The following is a 22,936-nucleotide window of genomic DNA, read 5'->3' as shown; positions in this document are numbered from 1 at the left end:
GGGGGTGGTTTATTGAATTCTGAGGGGGGGTGGGGGGGAGCAGGGGCCCTTGGTCGCTGTTGATTATGTCTGGTCTCAGCCAAATGCCTGGTGGAGGAGCTCCTTTTTGCAGGCCTCCCTCACAATGGATTTTATATAAATGATGATGATTTGGAATCTGATGTGAGACCTGGTGTGGTAGAGTTAGATGCTGGACAAGAACCTGGAGACCCAGGTTCAGGTCCCCGCTCTGCAATGGAAGCTTGCTGAGTGACCTTGGACCAGTCATGCTCACAGATTAGCCTACCTCACAGAGCTGTTGTAAAAAAAATTGAGGGGGGAGAACAATGTATGTTGCCACTGAGAGAAAAATGCTGCTTTGTGCAGTGGTTAAGAGCGGCAGCTTCTAATCTGGCGAGCCACTCTTCCGCATGCAGCCAGCTGTGTGACCTTGGGCTCATCATAATCCTGTTAGAGCGGCTTTTACAGAGCAGTAACATCAGGGCTCTCTCAGTCCCATCTACCTCGCAGGGTGGCTGTAGCAGGGAGAGGAAGGGAAGGTGATCGGAAGCTGCTTTGAAACTCCAGGTAGTGAATAACGGTATAAAACCCAACTCTAAATTGAGTGAAAAGTAGCATAGATGCCACGTTTGCCAGTGAAAACCTAGGCATCGGGTTTTGCAGAGTTCCAGGACGATCTTTCTGAGATTTCTAACTTTAAATACTTACTGATGGAGTCTGACCTGGTGGAGGAGAGAAATTTGGAGATTATGGATCACTCGGTGAGAATGCCTTCTCAGTGTGCTGCAGCAGTGGAAAATGTAAGCTGTATGCTGGGGAGTATTGAGAAAGGGACTGGAAGTATATTGGGAAATGCTAGCTGCAGCTTGTTCTGCATCAGGAAGAAGAGAGAGATGCTTTCGGAAGCTCTGACAAGTAGTTCAGCAGGTGTTCCCAAGGGAATAAGAGGCAGGCCAAGTCGAAGGGGGGAAAAAACACAACGGCGGTTACATTAGCAACTGCTTCTACCCGAAACATTTATGCACAGGAGCAACTGATGCAACAGCATGTAAGAAGAACGGCATGTTGTGATGCTGGTTAAAAGCAGCCTCTGACGGAGCCCTGCCTTCTTTTCAGACAACAGGATGGAAACTGAGCCTGCAATGCCTTCTGGTGGCCATTCTGGGGCAGTGATGCTCTGTCTTGTTGGTGTTTGAAGGGGCCTATGGTGTTGGAGACGAATGCTGCGAATACCATGGGCAGCCAAAGTTACCAACAAGACAGTCTTAGAGAGGAGCAAACCAACTGTGTCATTAGAAGGGAAGATATTAAGGCTAACGCTCACTTACTTTGGACACATCATGCGATCGAAGTTGCTAGAAAAATCGTTAATGCTTGGTATGGTCAGCGGCAAAAGGAAACGTGGTCTCCAAAGGATCCGCTGGCTCCACACGATCAAAGCTGGCACAGGGATGACCATGAACCAACTAAAAGAAGCAGCCAGAGACGGGAGGTGTGTATGTGCATGGTAGAGACTTTCCTATAGAATCGTCGAGGGTTGGACATGACTGAACGGATGACATCATCATCAGGCTTCTGGTGTTCTGACCCTGCTGCTGGACCTCCTGATGGCCCCTGGGTGGCAGTGTTTGGATTGGATGGGCCATCGGCCAGATCCAACATGGTCTGTCTTGTTTTCCACCCCCAACATCCCAGTGGTTTATTTTTCAGTTGGATGGATAGACATGCTAAGACCATTAGACCCCTGTGAGAGAAGATCACCCCTGTGACCCAAGCTAGCCCAGTCTTAACAGGCTTTGGAGGCCAAGTAGGGCTGGCCATGGTTAGAATTTGGAAGAGAGACCACTAAGGAAGTTCATGTCTGCTGTAGAACATTCTTTAAACATCTTGTCCGGAACATTCTACAGGATTACCGGAAGTCAGCTGCAGTTTGACAGCAAAAAAATAATCTAGCCAGACGACACTAAACAGCAGAGTTAGAAAGCTTTGAAATGTATGAGGCATAGGTGTAGTCAATCTTTATGCAAAAATAATAAAATCAAAGCGCCTACAGGCAGAAACCTGTGGGACACTTCAGGTCAACACAGGCCACAGCTGTTAGCCTGGAAGTCACCATTACTGAAGGGGATACCATTGCAGGACTCCAAGACTATTGACTTGGGTTCAAGTCCCAGCTGCTAGAGATGCTCTACTCCTTACCATATCTGGGGTGGCTCCTCAGCGTGTTACAGCTCTTTTGAATTGTCCTGTGCTTATCTCGCAAGCCTGAAAACATTCTGTGCCATTTGTGTGCAATATAAAGATCCACATGGAAGATTCACTTTATGCATCTGACGAAGTGGTCTCAGTCTGACTGAAGCACATCTGCAATCCTGCTGTCTTTGGCAGGTCACTGGATTACTTTGGTGTTGCAGACCAAGCTTGACGTAGCCTCCGTCTCATCAGTGCCCCCTCCCTATCAGGGCCTGTAGGAGGTGGCCATCCCATCGACCTGCCAACCCCAGACCGGGAGAGGCGGCTGGCAAGATGGGGAAGAGCTGCTCTGCCCACCGATTTACGTTTTCTGCTTCTGCCGAGTCTGGCCGTTTGCTCATTGCCCTTAGTGCATCCCTCAGGACAGCCGTGCTGCTTTCCCTCCTTATTCTCAAAGCAGTGTGATTCCGTGGAGCTGTGGAATCAGGTTTCCCTTTTTCTTGAGCCACAGCAGACCCTTTCCCCCTCACTGCTGACCCACCGCTCTTATCCCTGGATATCCAATAGCTGTTGGCCAGTCTCTTGACAGCCTGTAAAGGAGGCTCATCCAGCTGTTGAAAAGGGAAATCGGAACCATGCGGCCCTGAGACGTGCTGTAAAAACTGGATTCCCAAGAAAAAGAGTCAGGACTTACCTTGCCCTGCAACTGGGACCTTTGCCCATAACAAACATGACAGTATTCAACAGTGTTGAACATTGAAGTCAACTTTATTTTGAAGCTAAATATATTAAGGCAACTTAACATACCTATAACATGATCTCTTTTTTTTTCTTTTTGTCAAATTTAAATTGGAACACTCAAAACTACAACCCTAAAGAGGTTTTTTTGTTTTTTGCTTTTTTTTTCTCTTTCTCCCGGGTCAAAGACACTGCCGTTGGCCCAGCGCCCAGCCCAGCCGCAAAGTGCTAACATGTCTTTTTCCCCGCGCTGCTGGTATAGAGTCCCGAGCACAGTGCACATCTCCTCATGCCGGCTCTTCAGTGCAAGTTGCCTGCCAATAAGCCCCCCGTAAGTCATAAATTTGGTATGTTGCTAAGCTGCTGGTCCTGCCCTTTGACCTAACAAACACTGTTCAACCTGTCTTATTTTTGAGGCCAAGTGCGTCCGTAGCAAACGAGTTTGAAGAGAGAATGCGTACTGAAAAACTACTATAGAGGATTTCCACAGTCCAGTAATTTATTTCTTTGCCATTGGAGCCATTTTAAATTGCACAAACATAACTGAACAGCAATTAAGTTTTTTTTCTTTTTTTTCCTCCCTCACCCTGTTTGATTTCCACTCTCTTCTGTACACTAAGGGAAAAAAAAGTGATCTTGAACACCACAATACCCAACGTACACAAACCTCGGGGCAGGATTAGTCAAATACACACAGATCGGATTTGTTGGTGCTCTCTTGCTCCTCAAGTAGAAAATTAAAAAAAGAAAAGAAGAAATGGTCCCCACAAGAAAGCACAGAGCACAGCACAACGGAAGGGCAATCAGTACTTATGGAGTGAGCGAACAACTAGAGTTTTCTCTATGAGTAACTGGATACTGCATAGGTTGAAAGGGAAACGGTTACTAGGTTTTCTTTTAAAATCCAGGGAAAGCAGTTGTTATGCAACTTCAATTTCTGCTTCCCTTTCTTCTTCTTTGTTTTTTTTTTAAAGAACTAAAGCAATCCAGCCTGGGTAGGATATGCCGGTTAGTGTTGCAACCCCAAATCCAAATTCTGCTCTTCAGCTTTCTCCTCCTCCCCTTTGGAATATACGACAAGACGTTAAAATGCATTTTGGATATGACAGTACATATTTTGGAAGCGGCGCATATACACGGAACTTAGATTCAATAATAGAGTTTAAACGTTACAGAGTGCAAATTGGAATCGTCACGAGAGACTGGGTTTAATGTCAAGAAGCAGTCTTGCAAATAAACCAAACCCAAAACACAAAGGAAAAAAAAAAGAAAAAGGGGGTGGGGTGGGATTCTAAGTGACGTGGAATGTGAAAAAAGGGTTACACTAAGCAGGATCCAAAGAGCTTGCACGGAGGAGGGGTGGGGTGGGGACAAAACAACAGTCCTTCATGAAGTAGGGTTACAAGGACACAAAGTTTTTCCCTGTTGAGTCGGGGGGTGGGAGAGGCGGAGGTTCGCCGATGCTCACTCCAAACAGACTTGCTCCTCACATGGTGTACCCAAAGCCGGGCTGAGGCTGCCCATAGGGAGGTGCAGTGTAGCCGTAGCCAAAAGGTGCTTGCGGAGGGACCGCGACGCTGGGACCGGCCGTCAACATGAGCTGCGGCTGACCTGGAGGGAGGAGAAAGGGCACACCGTCAGCGGCTGAGGCTGGCATGAGCTGAAGTCAATCGGCAGCCGAGGATCACAGAGAGCGTGAGTGCTGAAGGAGACACAGCTGCACGTGTCTCAGATGACGGGCCTGGATCCAGCTCAGGAGGGGGCTGCTTCTCTCACAACGGAAAGAAAAACACCTATTGAGTAGATCAGGGGTAGTCAAACTGCGTCCCTCCAGATGTCCATGGACTACAATTCCCAGGAGCCCCTGCCAGCGAACGCTGGCAGGGGCTCCTGGGAATTGTAGTCCATGGACATCTGGAGGGACGCAGTTTGACTACCCCTGGAGTAGATCTTTGTGACGGCTTGCAACCCATGTAGGGCACCGCTTTAATTGACCACAAACTTGGAGCCTAATAGATGGCTCAAAGTTACCGCCAGCACTCCTAGTTCTTCCCCAAAATCGTTCACGGCAGGACGCTCCCTGCCTCAGAGAACGGGCATCACGTCACCTCTTAAAGCTGAAGGTGCTGTTTTAGCACGGTGGCCGTCTTTGCTCTGTGCAACCCTCAACCTGGCCTCCACTGCATGAGGAATGCAAAGGAAGGTCTAACAGGGGCAGATCTAACTGACCTCTCTGTGAAGGGAGCAGAGATCCTCAACCTACACCGTCCCCTTTTTAAGAAGCACAAAGCCAGTGTGCTGGGCAAAAAAACGTGCCTGGAAAATGAGAGGCATAGAATGCTAATCTGCTGTCCCTTAGTGCCCCAGGCCTCTACTTCTGCAAGCATTCTCTCCACTGTTGGCTCTTGGAGAAAACCAGGCGGGTGAGTAACCCGAAGCTAGGACCCAAATGGTGAAGTGTCCACAAAATAGCAACGATAATATATTAATTCATATTGTGCACAGCTTAATGTTTCAAAGCTTCCAGCTACAGGGCCTGTAAGACGGAGCTCTTCCGCCAGGTCTAGGGTTGAGCCTGGGCCACGGAATATCTGATCCCCCCCACCTCCCCCGAAGCAGAAGAGATCTCCACCTAGCTGCTCATTGCTGCTGGTGGGACAGCCGGCAATCTGGGGATCTCCCTGGATACTGGAAAGCAGCCTCAGGGGCTATGGGGCTTTGGAGTTGTTGCCGCTGGGGGGGGGGTATTTTTAATGGGGTTATTATTAATGTTTTATGTGGGGTTTTATTTATAACCCGCCGCGAGACGGCTTGGCGGAAGCGGCGAGATCTCAATCAACCAAAGCAAAGATTTAAAACTTTTCAATTTATTCTCTGTGAATGAGAAGATCAATTCAAATGTTAATATGGTCATTTATATTTTGTGGACCCCTAACCTTCTGGTCCTTGACTACTGATTGGTTAGGGTTGTTGCTCTCTGATTTGTAACACTCTCCCCTTCTTGGCTGTCTTTTCTCGAGTAACTGGGAGCACCCGTCAGCAACTGATTTGGCTGGAGGGCTCCTTCTGAGCAATTATTTTTAGTCAGCCCAAGTCCCAAGGTTTACAGGTGCAGGTCCTTCTCCTTCAACCTGCTGGAGAGGGGACTGGGTGCAGCTTGGGGGAGGCTTCCTGTTGACCTGTCAGCCCAATTTGGGGGGAAACCCCCCCTCCACAAGACCCATAGCATAACCATGCAAGGGTGACCCTTGCCAAGCAAGCAGCAGTCATTACCATAGACGATGGGTTGCGTCTCTGTTGCCTGCTCCTCTTCTTTCCTCAGCGACTCTGAGGCATCCAATTTATCCACCTATGAAGACAGAAGAGCCCCAGACATTAGACAAACCCATGGTCCCACAGGTCACATCCTTTGCTCTCTGGCAGAGAAGTGGAAAAGCCTTCGGTGGGTGGGAAACACAGTCAAAGACAAGGCGACCACTTACAAAAGAATGTGGGTTTTTTTTGGGGGGGGGGGAGTTAAGGACGGGACCTCCACAAGGACGGTTCACAACACCTGGAGAAAATGACGTTACAAGTCTGGCCCTGGAATCTTGGCACTCAATTGATCCAGCTTAGGATGGGGTTTAACACGGAGAAGTCTCAAGAAATCGTGTTTCCCCTTAAAGCTCTCTGGCACCATTTCTAAGCGCCAGCATACTAACTGGTTCTCTGCAGTTTGCTCACTGGGATGAGTCAACAAAGCTTGGCCTCGCAGCCAAGCCAAGTGGGTAAAATTCATGAACTGTCCTCCGAGGGCGTGGCTGCAGGGCCTTTGTGGATAATTGGCAAGGGCTGTCTGGCTGCTGCACTACGGTTCCTACTTGTGAAGTCCATGCAAGCTACCTGTGGGTGGGCTTTTGGGGCATGCAGCATGTGGATTTAGAACCAGGCATATCACAGCCTGGATCTGCTCTGACACAGTCGCTTCACCCAGCGGTGTAAATATGTGGGCTGGCCCAGATGCCATGGGAACATTTAAGTTGGGGATCCTTGAAGTAAAGAAATGCACACCATCTTTTTTTCAAAAGTGCATAATCTGAGCGTTGCAAAGGGATCCAAGGGTGAGTTGGACTTTTCTTTTGGATACCTGTCCAGTTCCTGCAGCCATTTCTGCCTCGGGTCCTTCGCTCCACACCTATCTCAAGTGTCAGAAGCTGTCCTAGCTATTTTGGGAAGGGACACAAGGACAAGGTTCTGTCCCTTGCTCCCCCCCCAACTGCTACTTCCAATGTCGATGCGATTCCCAGAATGAACATTCCTTAGCAAGGTCGCTCAGCATCCGGAATTTCCCATAAGTTGGCCAGCAGAGAGGTTCATGCACGAACCTTTAATGCAAGAGCTTCTTGCAAGCAGGCTACACAGTCTCCCTTCCACAATGCAGCCCCCCTGAACGCTGCTGTCACGTGTTATCTGGGCGTACAAGAGGTCGGGTTTCTGCTCTGCCCTAAGCCTGCCTGCAGCCGACTTTCAGGACTCCCATCCTCATTTGCACAAACGCAGGCATTCAACTCTGCAGCTGTGAGCATCACAACACTCCCTTCCCAGCTCAGGAGCATTAGGGTAAGTAAGAACAAGCCAGGCACATCTGAGGCGCTGAAGCAGAGATCCAGACAGAAGTGCGCATCAAAGAGGAATACAAGCTAAGCAAAGAGGAAGGGTCGCTATACAGCTGGCCAGTTTCCAGCTTTTAAAGAGGTAGTCAAACCGCGTTTGCTGGCAGAGGCTCATGGGAATTGTAGTCCATGGACATCTGGAGGGCCGCAGTTTGACTAACCGTGGGCTAGACAATTTTGGGATTGTTCAAAGGGCTATTAAGAAACATACAAGGGGTTTCGGACACGCCACGAGTGAATGGAAGGGTTTTTAAAGGGGAAGGGGGCCAAGAGAAGGTGCTCTTGATTGACCCGGATCACATGGTCGGATGCCCTGCTGACAGGTCTACTCGAGTGCATACAAGCTGCAGTTTAAAAAGGCTTTTCCACAGAGACTGCAATAAAGCTGCGGAGGAAGGGGGGAAAAAAAAGTAGAACCAAAAAAGAAAGAAAGAAAGAATCACATGCAGTCAATGTTAATATCTGGTGGTATTTCATGTGCATGGAAAGAAGGCAAAAGAACTGAAGCAAGGAGTGAGGCTGGAGACGGCAGCCAACCAGGCTCCCCTCCCCAAAAGAGATCACGGCACACAGCCCCCCCCCCCCCCAGCCCTCCCCCTCCATGGCAATGCTCTGCAGCTTCAGGGAAAGTGAGATGAACATCACAATGACTGCTGGACATGCTCAGTTCAAGAAAGCAAACACTGCAGTTCATGTACCTTTTTCCACACACCACACTTTCACCATTTCAATGCCTAGCTGCTGGAGGACTTCAGCGCCCAACACGTATGACACAGGCTTGCCGGAGGCTCCAGGGGCTATCAAGGGGGGAAGGGGCCGGGGGCCAAAGTGAGGCAGCTGCTTGCTAGCTGTCTGTCTGTCTGTCTAAGATCTCCCCTGCTGACAGCCTCACGGTTCCCGAACTACCCATCAGCCCAAGCAAGCTGAGCTCTAGAGAGAGTCTCGTGCCTTAACTCTGAAGTGGCGGGAGCTCACGATGGAAAAGGATTGACCAGTGTGGGGGGAGTGGGCTTCGTTTGGGGCAAAGGGAGGGAAGAGCCAACTAGAACCACGGGAGCCCGGCACCTGGTTAAACGTGAGAGGACGGCCTCAAAGCAGCTAGCATTCGGGGTGTCGCCTACAGTCAGCGAAAGACATTAGTGAGATTCAAGAGATCAGACACTGGATCACAGCCCTTGGCAGGGAGGTAAAAAAGAGGCTGTTACGTGGAGAACCCAATTGCCACCCTGCTACGTTTTCAGGGCGGCACTGTCAACGGTTGCACTGCCGACAGCCACAACGTCTCTCAAAGCATCCTTGTGTGCGGAATTCAAACTCGCTTTGCCGTTTCTCGGGCAAGCTGTGATCCAACTGATCGCTTCTGACCTTCCTGACGAGTCTGTTAGCCAATTAGTGTCTACGGTTTTTGTCCTACGGCTGTATGGCTATGGTTTTAAAACTCGCAGAGGCTTCAGTGAGATCTTTGTTGGGGGGGGGGGGGAGAGAGGGCGCGGGCGGGGGAGAAAGCAGCAGCAGCAGCATAGTAAAAAGGTAGGAAAGAAAACTCATGCAGATTTCCTTAGACTTAGGTCTCCAAAGATGGAGGTGGGGGGGAAAGAACCAACTTTCACCTTTTCCTTTATTGCATCAACCTGCAAAGGAATTCAGAAGGTGCAGCTTAGAGGAAAAAAAAAATCAAACTCCACACTGAGCATGTTAAAAAAAAAAAAGGTAGAATCAGCAAAGAGCGAGGGAAGGAAAAAATTGTTAAAAACCAAACAGCACGTTGGAAGTTCTTGGCTACAGAGAGCCAAGCTGGGCTTTGTACACCATGGCTGCTTGGCTGGCTAGGCTTCCCATGTTTATGCGGAGGACAGTGTAGGGCAGGGATAGTCAACCTATGGTCCTCCAGATGTCCATGGACTACAATTCCCATGAGCCCCTGCCAGCGAACGCTGGCAGGGGCTCATGGGAATTGAAGTCCATGGACATCTGGAGGACCATAGGTTGAATACCCCTGGTGTAAGGGATTTGGGAACTAGCAGCAACAACAACAACAAAAAAGTTGTCAAACTGTAGGCTGTTCTCAGACTCCGCATTCTCCAGCAGTTAATTACCAAGGCTGTTTTTCAAGATATTTTTGGAGAGCTCTCCCCATGCAGGGGTGTGGGATGTGGGGGGGGGGGAGGGTGTTTCCATCTTTAACTACCTGTTTCTGAATGTAGCAGAGTCTAAGGATCTTATGCAAAGCTCCACAGTCTTAGGCAAACGCCTACTCTCTGGGCTTCGGTCTTCCTAGGCTACACCTTGTCCTTCCTACGTTTCTCTCAAGGGGGAAAGCCACACACACAAAACATAGGCATCTGGGAGGAGGAAAACTGAAGGAAACAGATGCCCAGTCCACATGACTGCCAGTTAACGAGAAGATTGCAGGGTATTTAAAGGGGAAGTTACATGATGGTTGAATTTTTTTTTTTACCCAGGTTCCCTTTGGAACAGGAGGTTGGCCCCGTTTCTCGCATGAGTTTGTCGCGGCGACAGACACAAGATTCAGCACGGAGGGCTCCCGCAGCAAGCCAAGGAACATGCCTACCAACCTCTAACATCTATTTGCACCACTGTGGAAGTTCAGCTACTCTCCAAGCAGCATCTGAACACTGGGGGAACTACCAATCATGTCACAGGGGAGAGTGACAGCTGGGAGCAGTGGCCTGGGTTCAAGTCAGAATCATAGAGTTGGAAGGGACCTCCTGGGTCATCTAGTCCACGGGTAGTCAACCTGTGGGCAAACGCTGGCAAGGGGTCATGGGAAGTGTAGTCCATGGACATCTGGAGGACCACAGGTTGACTACCCCTGAATCTAGTCCAACCCCCTGCACTATGAAGGACACTCACAACCCTATTGCTCCTCCACTGTAACCTGCAACCCCCTTAAGCCTTCATAGAATCAGCCTCTCCGTCAGATGGCTCTCCAGCCTCTGTTTAAAAATATCCAGAGATGGAGAACCAACCACCTCCTGAGGAAGCCTGTTCCACTGAGAAACTGATCTAACTGTCAGGAACTTCTGGATATTTAGATGGAATTTCTTTTGGTTCTGGTCGGGATCAAATTAATTAAGTCTGGTCTTGATCTCAAAGCAATGACCACTCCCCTAACATTGCTGATCTGTAGTAAGCACTGCAGAGATTCTGCAAAATGCTTAAAAACCTGGCTGGGCCTCACCGAATTTTCCGCTAGTAAAAGACGGAGGAAGGAGTCCCATTGGACCCCCTAAAGGGCTATATTGGTGACCGGGAGACCACTGGGGACAAAATGTGGGGATGAGCACAGAGAAAAAGAGGGACACCAAGTGAAAGAGCTGGTTAAACCCATCCCATTAAATAGCCAGGCAAAGGTGGTGACAGGAAATGGATCAATTCTGTCTTCCTCTTTCTGTCCAAAACCAGTTTGCAGCACGAAGAGCCTGGAGTTGATCAGCCTGGCAGAGAGCTGGTGGAGTGGCTGCAGCAAGATAACCCTACTGAACCAATTATGATCAGCCTATGGCCACACTAAGCTCCAGGGCAGCGGTAGTCAAACTGCGGCCCTCCAGATGTCCATGGACTACAATTCCCAGAAGCCCCTGCCAGCGAATGCTGGCAGGGGCTTCTGGGAATTGTAGTCCATGGACATCTGGAGGGCCGCAGTTTGACTACCCCTGCTCCAGGGTGACGCAGACCTCTGCATGAAGCAGAAGTCAAGGAGTCCCTACCCCAACTGCACAGCCCCCGCCTCTATATCCAGGAGATACTGGGCTGGCAAGAGATGAAGGATGTGCAGGGGGAGTCGAGGGTGGCTGGATTTGTATTCTACGCTAATAGGAGGACAGGCCAGAAACTGGTCTTTGGGGGATGTAGCTCCATGAGCAGACCCCTCTCCGCCTCAAGTGGCTTCAGCATCTTCAGCGATGCCATGCATTCAGGATTTGGCAGGAGAACTTGCTGCTCGATTTCAAAGGATAGTGGGACTCTGTTTCTCGGCTTGCGGCGGCAGCTAAAGGGGCACTCTGGTGGCCAAGGGATGTCCGGGGCCCTTATTTAGCAGCTGGTACGCTACAATTAGCTCAGAACCTGTTCGGCAGGCGTCCGGTTCTCCGCTTCCTGAGCACAGTTTTCCTCCGCTGGGCCCAGAATGAGGAGTGCAAGGGGGGGGGACAGAGACAGACGTCCGATAAAGGCAACACGGGGGTTAGCGACACAAAGGCAACAAAGGCGCATCAGACGAACAGGACAGTGCGCATCTAACAGAGAGGCCTCGGGCTTGCTGGGCGGCTGCTTCGGCCCTTACCTTGGTCAAGTATTCCTTCATAACCTGAATGAAGTAGGGCATGGCAAACTCCATGATGTTGTGCCTCCAGGCGGTCTCCAAGACCACGTCCGGTCGGAGGAGGTCGTAGCAGGTGAAGAGACAGGCCCCAAAACACTCCCTCTTGCCCTCCTGCAGGAACCACTGCAAGAGCTCCTCCGCCAGCTCGGTGTCTTTGGACTCGGAAGCGTACTGCATGGCGTCCTGGTGGAGGGAGAGAGCGCAGAGGGCAAGTCAGCGACGACTGGAAAGCGGCCGCTACGAGAAGGGACCCAGGTTGCTCCGCGGAGAAATACGGCCTAACTTCACCGGGGAGGGGAGGAGACCTGCACATGGTGTCCAAGCCTTTGTCTACCACTCCCTCCCCACAGATTAAAATCTACCAGCTAGGGAAAAGGAATGACCCTCCTTTTTAGGTGCTGTGGGACAGCAACAACCCCCCCCCCCGTCCCACCAACTGCAGTGGGCTTCTCCAAAGCAGGCCTTCTCTTCCTGTCTCCCTGCCCAAGCGATTCTGCTAAGCCCTCCGCCAAGGCCCACACCTTGTACAGCCTGTCCTTCTTGCAGAGCTCCACGCTTTGCTTCCAGCGATTGTTGCCTTTGAAGAGGTATGCCGCAATCCTCCGGAACTCAATCAGTTCGTGCTTCTCTAGGCGCTGCGCAAGGGAGATGTTGTCGAAGTTGTCGTAGGCGTCTATCGACGTCCGGAGCGCCTGGAGAGGGGGGCACGAGTCGACATTTTAAACGGGCGAGAGATCCACACTCTCTCCGAAGTACTGGAGAGGGGAACCTCTGGGAACGTGTCTTTGATTTTGAACGTAGAATAATACAAGACGCGCTGTATTACTCAACTTATTAAGAAATCTCAACTTATTAAGAAATCTCTTGACAGAGTATAAGGTCATACGATAGCTAAACTTAGCTTGTGGCGCTTCCCAAGTGGAAGTTGGTCCTTAAATATAAAAACCGTCCCTTGAAAAAGCTGTAGGCAAAACGCGTCGGGACTTGTGTGAAGTAAGAATAAAAGAATTACTGAAACTGAAGGGAGACAACTCGATATAAGTCCAATTTGGATATTTTTTATTGCCATATTGGTTTCCCAGCGCATCTGTATTAATCTATATTTGTCTCTTCACTAACCCTAATCCTAACCCACCCTTCCCAGTTCATTATTTTTGATTTTGAACGGCCATGGGGGGAGGGGGGGAACGAGACTTACTACACAAAGTAACATTTGGGTACCACCAGCGTTCGTTCTAAACTAATGGTCCCCAACCACCGGGCTGTGGCCCGGTGCCAGGCCGTAAAGGCCTCGGCACCCTCTCCCTGCCCCCCCCCCAGCAAGAAACTCGCCAGGCCACGAGCAAATCGGCCACCAAAGTGGCCGATTAGCTTGTGGCACGGCAAGTTTCTTTTTGGGGAGGGGGGGGGAGAGGAAAGCGCGACCGCTGGCATGGGGGCGTAAACGCGCATGCACGGCAGGTCCGTACATGCGTGAAACTGCCACGCATGTGCGTTTGCGGCCCCACTGGGCGCAAATGCGCACGTGCAAACCTGCCACACATGCGTCCTCGCATGCGTGGCTCCCGGATCGCCCCCCCCGGTCCGCAACCCGAAAAAGGTTGCAGACCACTGTTCTAAACAAAACCCTTACCTGGTAGTCTTCTTCCGTTATGAAGAGGTTGTTCAGGGATTCATTCACCGATTTGTTATTGTGATTCTGAACCGAACGCAGGTACGGTTTCACTAGCGGAAGCTGTTTGACCTGTAAAACAGCGCAAGGCCATGTGCTGCATTACCCATCGATTCAAACGGGTATCACTACTGTGATTTCAAGGGCTGTCCCCCTGCCCATGGGCTTGTTTAAAGCACTGGCATATCCAAAACTGAGAAGAGTCGCCAGGAAAGGCAATAATATCACAAGGAGATGAAAGCAGCAGGAAAAGAGGAAGACCCACACGGGAGATGGGTTGCTTCAAAGGCTGCACCTTCAAAGGCTGCACAAGGCCTGGAGGTCATTAAGTCAGGAGCAGCTTGAGAGCACTTCACGCACAGAGACCTCAAAGAGGCCAGTGGTACTTGGGAGTCTCTGCAGGGGTAGTCAAACTGCGGCCCTCCAGATGTCCATGGACTACAATTCCCATTCGCTGGCAGGGGCTCGTGGGAATTGTAGTCCATGGACATGTGAAGGGCTGCAGTTTGACTACCCCTGCTCTAAGGACACAGCTCTCCTGCCTCACTAGAACACAGGCTGTCAGCCACACCAGGAGACAGCCAAGGCCATACCCCTGGCCTTCTACCTTGGGGCTTTGATTCCAACAGACGTTCTTTGCAGCCTGGAGAGATTTTTTCACATGCCTCTGGAGACCCAATTCACAGACTGCATAAGGATCAGGGCGAAAGCAATCTCTCAACTTCCCGGGTATTAGACCAAAAAGTAAGGGAAACCCTTTATGCCACACAACAACTCCTGAAAAGTGAAGAGGCTTTAAAAGTTTGTGGCACGGCAGGTGAAAAGTTGTACTGGGGTTCCCAAGCAAGGGACGCTATGGAACTCTTTGGATAATGTCCAATCTCTCTTGACACCAGTGGCTTGCCCCCTGATCTGTGTTAAAGGAAAAACTACATTCAGGAAGGAGCCAGAAAGAGGATACAGCCTTCCATGTAAGCATCAAAGGTTAGTGGTGTACATCCCTGTAGTTTATTGCTGCCCTTTCTCTCAGCTTCTTTGCCTCTTGGCCTAACAAGAGTGCAGCATGACCAGACAGCCGTGCATCAAAAGGGGACACAGGAAGTTGGGGAGGCTCCTGAGGCAGCTGGAGACCGGTGCTCAAATTACCTTGCTGAAGAAGTTGACAGCACGGGTGTGGTCGAGTCGGGGAGAGAGCACCATCAGCAGGTCATTCAGCAGCAGTGGTTTAAACTCCAAATAGAACTGGATCGCTTTGTAATACAGCTCCACGTTGGCCACCTGTGGGAATGAGGGGGGAGACAAAACAATTACTGCTCCCACATTACTCAAACAACAATTGCTCTCCTACCTACACAACTGCCGAGAGTGCAGAATGCTTCCCTTCGAACAGAAGGCAAGGAAAGCCGCTCCGCGCTCGTTTATCCATTAAGCTCATTCCTGAAGCCGAGCTGCGGCTGGCTGGCTGTCACTCCATATCAATAGGCCCTCTGTCGTGGAGGCCCTTCCTCTACATGCAGCTGGGAGGGGGGGCACTGGTGGAGGAAATGCCCAAACGAGACACTTCGGAGGCACTATTATGGGACACAGCTACAGGAAAACAGCTGGGCGGCACACGCCAAAATGAGTAACTAGGGGAGGCCTTTGCATGTCGCAAAACAGGTCCCAGATGTTCTTCCTGCGGATTCCCATCACCGCTGGCGGCACACGTAATATCAGACGGAACTTGCAGGGAACCAGAAACAGCCCCACGTTCTGCACCATTGGAATCTGACACGGGGCTCCAGATGGTTTGCCATCTCTTGTGCATCTGAAGGTCTTCCAGTCCTGCTCGAGAGAGACTGGGATGTCTTCTTGCCCGATGGCTCATTTTGCGAACGGGAGGTGCGAACTGGCAAGGAAGTTGTCAGATCCTTGGTGCAGAAGCAGTGGGTCAAAATGCCTCAGTGTGCGTCCGGCTCGCATCGTTCTGCAGCTTTCCAGCCCTGCTCTCTTCAGCTGCCAGATGAGCTGCCGGTCAGCCACGCTGCAGGCACAGCAGCTGCTGCCCATGAACACAGGATGCTGCTGCCTTACACTGAATCAGAGCCTCAATCCAGCAAGGCCAGTATCATCTAGCCCAGGGGTAGTCAAACTGTGGCCCTCCAGATGTCCATGGACTACAATTCCCAGGAGCCCCTGCCAGCGAATGCTGGCAGGGGCTCCTGGGAATTGTAGTCCATGGACATCTGGAGGGCCGCAGTTTGACTACCCCTGGGCTAGCCAGACTGGCGGCTGCTCTCCAAGGTTTCAGGCAGAGATCTTCTGCATTGGTTTCTGCCTAATCCTCCTAAAGCCATGCTGGGGATTGAACCTGGGACCTTCCGCAGGCCAGGCAGATGCTCTGTCACTGAGCCACTGCTCCCTTCCTGTCCTAACTGAGCTGTGGTAAAGAGGGCAGACATTATTCTGACCAAGCCCCTTAAAAACACACAGTGCTGTAATGGAAGCTAACCGGTACTGGGACAAGAACTCTTCGCAGCCCTGTTGAGCTGGCAGGACCCAAAGGCGGAAGCACCTCCCAGCAGAAAAGAGGGCTTCAGTTAGCATCATCCTGTAATGAGCAGGAAGTACGGGACCCAGTCCCTGCAGTGTGACCGGCAGCAGCCAGCCTTGACTTAATGGCCCTGGTATGTCACAGCTTATTCACATACCGGGAGTGAATATCGAGAACCAGTTTGGTGTGCGGACTTCTAATCTGGTATGCCGGGTTCGATTCTGCACTCCCCCACATGCAACCAGCTGGGTGACCTTGGGCTCGCTACAGCACTGATAGAGCTGTTCTGACCGGGCAGTGATATCAGGGCTCTTTCAGCCTCACCCACCTCACAGGGTATCTGTGGTGGGGAGAGGAAAAGGAAGGCAATTGTAAGCCGTTTTGAGCCTCCTTCGGGTAGAGAAAAGCAGCATGTAAGAACCAACTCTTCTTCTTCTTAAGAAAACTTAAGTGTGGCTCAAAGCAAAATGCATTCCGAGCACGTCTCTGCAAACTTACTCAATGCTCTGGCCACTTCCCAACCAAGCTCCTACAACACCTCAGAAGAAATTCAATGCAATACATGACATAAAGGAAAACCACCAGTGAAATCCAAGGTCAAGCCTGTAGGCAGTGGCTTGAAGATCTTCCCCGCAGGAGGGAATGTGTTTCTGCTACTATTGGAAAAACAAGGCTGACCTGCTCAGAGACTGGAACGAGAGTGGGACAAGCTGTCCCTCTGTAGGGGACAGGCTATGTCCAGATGGCTATGCCTGTGAAGCAAGCCTGTGTGTGTGTGTGTGTGTGGGGGGGGAGCAATTCCAGCTCTGGATACTCTCCCCACTAGTGACAAGAACTTCAGGCTTCCCTTCGGAAATATGAACGCGATACGGCATCCGGCAAGGCCGTACCTTAGTGATTATATCCTTGAACTGTCCTTCTTTCCACGCATCTGTCGGGTGGTTCATCATCGTAATGATGGCGTTGTCATACTCCTCGTATTTGTCGTACAGGAAGACCAGCTCTGCCCAAAGATGTGCTTGTTCAGCTGCCCTTAGCACCTGCGGAACAAACAAAAAGGGGTCTGGGATCTCAGGGCACCACGCAGAGTTTCCGGCGGAACCCAGACAGATCTGGTAAGTTTGGGCAAGGACCTTCCCCACCACCAGGGAATTGTAGGTATAGCTCCCCTCCCCTTCACCCCCAATTTAGCTTTCTAGACCAATGGATTTGCCTTTCCCATTCCCTCATGGTAAGGAATCCTGCCCAGTATGAAGCTGGTCCACGAACCAGGTGCTGAACAAGCAGCCATCCTGACTAGGGTTGTGCGATTCGGCTGGTTCGGCGGCCGTTCCCTCCGGGCGCAGCCAGCGCCACTCCGCACGGGGGGGAGGGCGGTGCCGGCAGCGGCGTCACAGCGGGCGCAACCACACAGGCACGCCTGCGTGGTTGCGCCCGCTGTCACGCCGCTGCCGGCACCGCCCTCCCCCCCCTGCGGTGCGGCGCTGGCTGCGCCCGGAGGGAACGGCCGCCGAACCAGCCGAATCGCACAACCCTAATCCTGACTGAACACGACGTTTGATTCCGGCCGGCTGCTTTCAGACTCTTGGGATGAGGATCCAACGTTCCCCCTCCGCTAGGAGTGGAACTGTCCTCCGCCGCAAGAAATGGACGTCGGCAAACTGCTCTGCGTTATGTGGAAAGGACAGGCTGCATCCCACCCTTCATTTCCAATTAGTCAAGAATGAATCCCTGCCAAACTGAAACAGGTGCTCAGGGCCTGTGAGCACCATGGGCTTACACAAACACCGCTGTGGCTCCTAGATGGGGTCTAAGTTGTGACCAGCCGACACGTAGTTTAGCTAGGCTTGGGTGTATTTTTTAAAAGGTGCCAGTAGGAGGCGCCACACCCAAACCTGTATCCTTTGAAGGAGCGGGTCTGCTCCACAGGTACTCTAGGGCTGACCTTCACAATCCCATTTGTACTACTGCTGGTGCTCAAAGGGGAGCCCTGGGCAACTCGTATGGGAATTAGCTTGTCAATGCCGCGAGGGTGATTCATCTGACAGCGACCAACTGGCCCAAGGTCACCCAGTGAAGGGCACGACTGAGTAGGGGGATTTAAACTCTGTCCCCAGACTTGCCACTGTAGTGCACCAAAGCCTGTAAGCCGCTGTTAACACAGAATTAGTGGGTTAGCACGAGGTTTCGGCTACAATTGGGATCCATCTTTCAGCCCAGCCACGGCTTCCGTTTTGTTAAGCGTTACCTTAGGAATATTGACTCTGGACCAAAACAGCTCTAAGTGCTCCCTCATCTTCTGAGGCTTGAATTTCGAGTAGAGGATGGCCAGTTCTGTGAACATCCCCATGTGGGCACGCTCCAGCCCCAGTGCGGCTTCCAGCATGGTTATCAACTCCTCAAAGTAGCCGCGGTCCTGAGGGAGGGAGAGACAGAGTTTACACGGTTTAAAACCCGGAGACAAAGAGCCACTTCCTGACCGTGCAGAAAGCCACCTCTCCGACTCTCCGTCACCTGGTAATAGTTGATCAGCTCCTCCAGTTCGTCCGCGTGCACCACAATGTGAAGGCCGCACATCTGGGCCAGGCGGAACTCCTTGCCATCCACACACGCAAAGCAAACCTGAAAAGGCAAACAGACCTTAAGTGCTGGGAAGAGCTAAAAAGGAACAAGCCTCCCCTCCTCTAATCCACTTTTAACTTTAAGCCCCTCCACGGCTGCCAATTGCATCAGGATTTTAAAAATCCCCTTGTTGCTGCCATTATTCCCTAAGGCAGGGGTCGTCAACCTGCGAATGCTGGCAGGGGCTTGTGGGAGTTGTAGTCCATGAACATCTGGAGGACCGCAGGTTGACGACCCCTGCCCTAAGGCTTAAGGCGCCCCCTGGCACACACTGCCAAGACAATGGAGGAAGGGACCTGGCTGAATCAAACCAAGGCTCCACAGGACTCCCAACAGCATATAGTCAAAGGCTCCTCCCTGCTCTCTAGCTTTGGCAAAAGGGCTCTGGCCATCCCCAGTCATGCCTGATGGCTGAACTGTAGCTGGCTCCCAGCTAATACTATCGATAGACCAATACTCCCCCTGCCAGGGATCTATCCCGTCCACCTCTCATAGGTGTGCCTCACCACACCTGGTGGTAGCGAGTCCCCGCTGACGCAAGAGGCCCACCTCCTTCCATGTTCGAGTGCTGTTTGCTTTCCGAGCCCCGTCGACCGCTGCCTGGTATTCGCCCAGGTGGACCAGAGTAGACGCTAGGCGGCCGAAGTTGGAGACGTTGTTGTACAGCAGTTTGGCAGCATCGTACATCTTCTCATCGTAGCACCGATCGCCCACCTGAAGAGGCAAACATTTCAACTTTTTACTTTAAAGCGCCCTCTCGGATTTCAACTGCTCAAGCACAATTCAGCATCCCAGAAGACTCCATGAGACTCAAGGCGTGACAGCAGCTGGACAGCCTCTTAAAGGGGAGCTTCTAAGGTGCATTCCCTCACAAACGTGTAACAGAGCTGCAACGGAAATCTCCCCGTCTCTATAAAAGCATTGAGAGAGAGTATTTCCTCCGCTCGATAAGAAGAGGAAGAAGAAGAAGAGTTGGTTCTTATATGCCGCTTTTCCCTACCCGAAGGAGGCTCAAAGCGGCTTATAGTCGCCTTCCCATTCCTCTCCCCACAACAGACACCCTGTGGGGTGGGTGAGGCTGAGAGAGCCCTGATATCACTGCTTGGTCAGAACAGTTTTATCAGTGCCGTGGCGAGCCCAAGGTCACCCAGCTGGCTACATGTGGGGGAACGCAGAATCGAACCCAGCATGCCAGATTAGAATTCCGCACTCCTAACCACGACACCAAACTAACAACTTGAAGTTGCAGGTGTTTGTGTCTCTTTCCAAGAGGCAGCCAGCAAGCAGCAAACTAGCTACCTGCCAAAGCCCTGCAGAGGTGAGAAGAGCAAAACCCCAACCCAAGAGGCCTTGCAGACGATCTGCATCAACGGCATGACAGGAGCACTCACTTGCTGAATATGGGCGTTGTTGGGTCCGTTAATGAACTCCTCCAGCTCGGCCAAGCGGTTGGTCTTCGCAAGGGCAAAAATGAGTTCGGTCTCCACGTAAGACTCCCGGGCCTTCCTGCGGGCCATCTGCAGATACTTCACCAGCTCTTCCCAGTTGCCTAGGCAGGGAAGACGGGGCAGCTTAAATCACATGGCGTGGGAGATCCATGCTCACTCCGCTGAGGCAGCATACGTCAAGGCAGGGAACTTTCTGCTCTATTGCCATGACTTCAAAAACAGCCTCGGATTTCTCTCTAGCCGCAACAGGGAATGCCTCTTAATCCCCCCACGGAGCGGGCGGGGAGGGGGGGGGAGGATGGGAGGAGAGGCTGCAGCATGCATAATGCTGGCAAAAGCCAAGGGATGAGCCATCAGAGTACTGATTAATTTGTACTTAGGCTCTCTCGCTGTGTGTGGAGTTTTGTTAGAGCCGAACAGTCGCCCATTCTTGCTGCACAGGACGCAAGCTTCCCAAAGCTGGGAAAAAACCGGGTCAGCCGAACAATCGGCCGCTTTGTGGTCCCCTCCTTATACTGAGCGACTCTGTTCACACATCTGGTAGAGGATAAAATGCACTCCACCGTCAACTTGGGTCCCTTGCCATTGCGGGGAAGGAACACTATGCTTCAAAGAAGAACCCCTGCCCCCCAAATAGGGGGTGGGGTATCAACATAAATGATGCCAGTGCGGGCAGGGGGGGGGGACAACTTATCCCAAGCGATGCTTTTTTGGAAATTCTGTGAAGGCAAATGGGTGGCAGGCTACACTGAGTGAGCAATTGGGATGTGAGTGTCCTGCATAGTGCAGGGGGTTGGACTAGATGACCCACGAGGTCCCTTCCAACTCTATGATTCTATGATTCTATGAGGGAGCACACAATGGTAAGCTGAAAGAGGCAAGACCTTCACGGTGTTCAACTACAGAAGAGGAGTCACGGTGTCAAAAGCCCTGCATGCTGGAAGCCTGCTTCCTCTCATGCTGGGGAGGGGGGGCCATAAAAGTCCCAGATCAAGCCTGTTCACCAGAAAGGGGGGAAAGGAGAGAAAAAAGGGCTCTTTCTGTTCCCCCTGCAAAGCATTCCTCGCTTAGGAGCAGAGAACAAAGCTAGTCAGATTTCTATCTGCTGTAGCCAGCTCCTTCTACTGCCCTCTTGTATTTGCAGCTTGGTGTGCCAGAGAATGGACAGAGGAGAACACCACCCCCAGCCGACCCCCCCAAGTTGCAACCGAGGTCTTTCCTTTGCCCAGCCTGCTGGCTCCGAGAAGCCTCTCTCTTACACAAACACACCCCCAGCGTGCTGAGGAAGAGGCTGCCAGCTATTTCTGTGCAGGGAACAATGCCACATCCCATTTAAGATCCACTGGGAGCTCAGAGTGGACAAGAAGCCAAGCGAAGAAGAAGAACTGGAAGCTCCCAAGCACTTGGCCCCTAAGCCCATCCCATCCATTGCTGTTAAAAAGGCTTAGTAAGGACTGGGGAACTTTCCTCGATGCTAAGAGCAGGTGGATACACTATTTTGGTAGGTTTTCCTTGCGTTTTAATTTGGCTACATACAGTACAGTACGTTTATTCGGTCGATTGACCCATATAAATAATTCATCAAATTCGGCTATGTACACCTTGCGGCTGTTTGCAGAAGTTACTTCCAGGGCCCTGTTGAGCTGGGAATGCAGGACACATTACGGACAACCCCAAAGCCTTTCTCTTAAAGAGAACAGATTCACGACAACACACACGCACACCCCCCCCTAAAGCCTTCTAGAAGCTCTTATTCGTCATAACAGTGGATAGAAGAATCCCATGGAGAGGAGTGAGGCTAAAATGACCCTGCCTGGACATTCTCCAGCTCCTTCCCCAGTCATTTAGACACCAGGAATCGGAACCCTGAGCCCTACCACTGGCATTGGCTGCCTGGACAACCTCCATGTACGATGACGGGTCGTCTGCTTTGATATAGGAGTCGATCGCTTCCTTCACCATCCCTTTCTGAAGCTGAGCTTTGGCCAGCTGGCTCCACACAGCGGGCTCGTTGCAGCGCTCGGCAAACTCGTACGCCCGGTCCAGGTTTCCAATGTGCTCGATCAGAACCTGAGATCACAAAGGGGGGACAGTTGCCATCAAGGTCCTGATGCAGCTTCCTCTGCGACGTGTACAATGTTACAATCCAGATTAAAGCCTATTCTTAAGCGAGGCCTACACCTAGATCACACAAGGAGGGACGTAGAAGCTACAGGCAGTGACCTCTGGCAGCGCATCACCTCCAACAGGGTCTAAAAAGAGCGGGCAACGCAAACTGAGAACGTTTTTCTGCTGCAGATACTGTTGGGATCTTGAGAGCAGGGGTAGTCAACCTGTGGTCCTCCAGATGTTCATGGCCTACAATTCCCATGAGCCCCTGCCAGCGAATAGTCCATGGACATCTGGAGGACCACAGGTTGACTACCCCTGCTCTTGAGGGTCCCTAGCGAATGCTCAGCCTTGCCACCCTTTTGGCAGGTCTGTTTCCAGCCAAGGATTGCCAAGAGGGACGGAGAACAGAAACAGACCAAGAGCAAAGCTTTAGGCCAGGCTCTCTCAACCAGGGTTTTGTGAAACTCTTTTAATACATTTTTTAAAAATCTGTGAAACATTTATCAGATGATATGACCGTGTATGAAGAGCCTCTTGTGGTGCAAGGTAGTAAAGGCAGCCAACATGCTGTCTGAAGCTCTGCCCATGAGGCTGGGAGTTCATTCCCAGCAGCCGGCTCAA

General features: G+C 51.4%; 1 protein-coding gene across 2 annotated transcripts in view; it reads right to left on the bottom strand.

The window, feature by feature from the left end:
• Window positions 1–2,942: 2,942 nt before the first annotated feature.
• CLTC (clathrin heavy chain) overlaps window positions 2,943–22,936 on the bottom strand; it is an 82,513-nt gene continuing 62,519 nt past the window's right edge. The window contains exons 21-33 of one of the 2 annotated variants that reach the window (XM_077312436.1): window positions 22,081–22,273; window positions 20,147–20,304; window positions 19,305–19,469; window positions 18,648–18,755; window positions 18,382–18,549; window positions 17,024–17,173; window positions 14,747–14,878; window positions 13,562–13,672; window positions 12,450–12,620; window positions 11,890–12,111; window positions 9,194–9,214; window positions 6,205–6,280; window positions 2,943–4,542 (exon numbers count right to left, since the gene is read on the bottom strand). In XM_077312436.1, coding sequence (XP_077168551.1) covers window positions 4,418–4,542; window positions 6,205–6,280; window positions 9,194–9,214; window positions 11,890–12,111; window positions 12,450–12,620; window positions 13,562–13,672; window positions 14,747–14,878; window positions 17,024–17,173; window positions 18,382–18,549; window positions 18,648–18,755; window positions 19,305–19,469; window positions 20,147–20,304; window positions 22,081–22,273 — 1,800 coding nt within the window. In that variant the 3' untranslated portion in view covers window positions 2,943–4,417. The remainder of the gene's footprint in view (window positions 4,543–6,204; window positions 6,281–9,193; window positions 9,215–11,889; window positions 12,112–12,449; window positions 12,621–13,561; window positions 13,673–14,746; window positions 14,879–17,023; window positions 17,174–18,381; window positions 18,550–18,647; window positions 18,756–19,304; window positions 19,470–20,146; window positions 20,305–22,080; window positions 22,274–22,936) is intronic. The other variant, XM_077312437.1, reaches the window with a different exon arrangement.

Source organism: Paroedura picta, chromosome 15 (genome assembly GCF_049243985.1).
Source record: "Paroedura picta isolate Pp20150507F chromosome 15, Ppicta_v3.0, whole genome shotgun sequence".
In the NCBI taxonomy this organism is placed as follows: domain Eukaryota; kingdom Metazoa; phylum Chordata; class Lepidosauria; order Squamata; family Gekkonidae; genus Paroedura; species Paroedura picta.
This window is presented reverse-complemented; position numbering and strand designations above follow the sequence as displayed.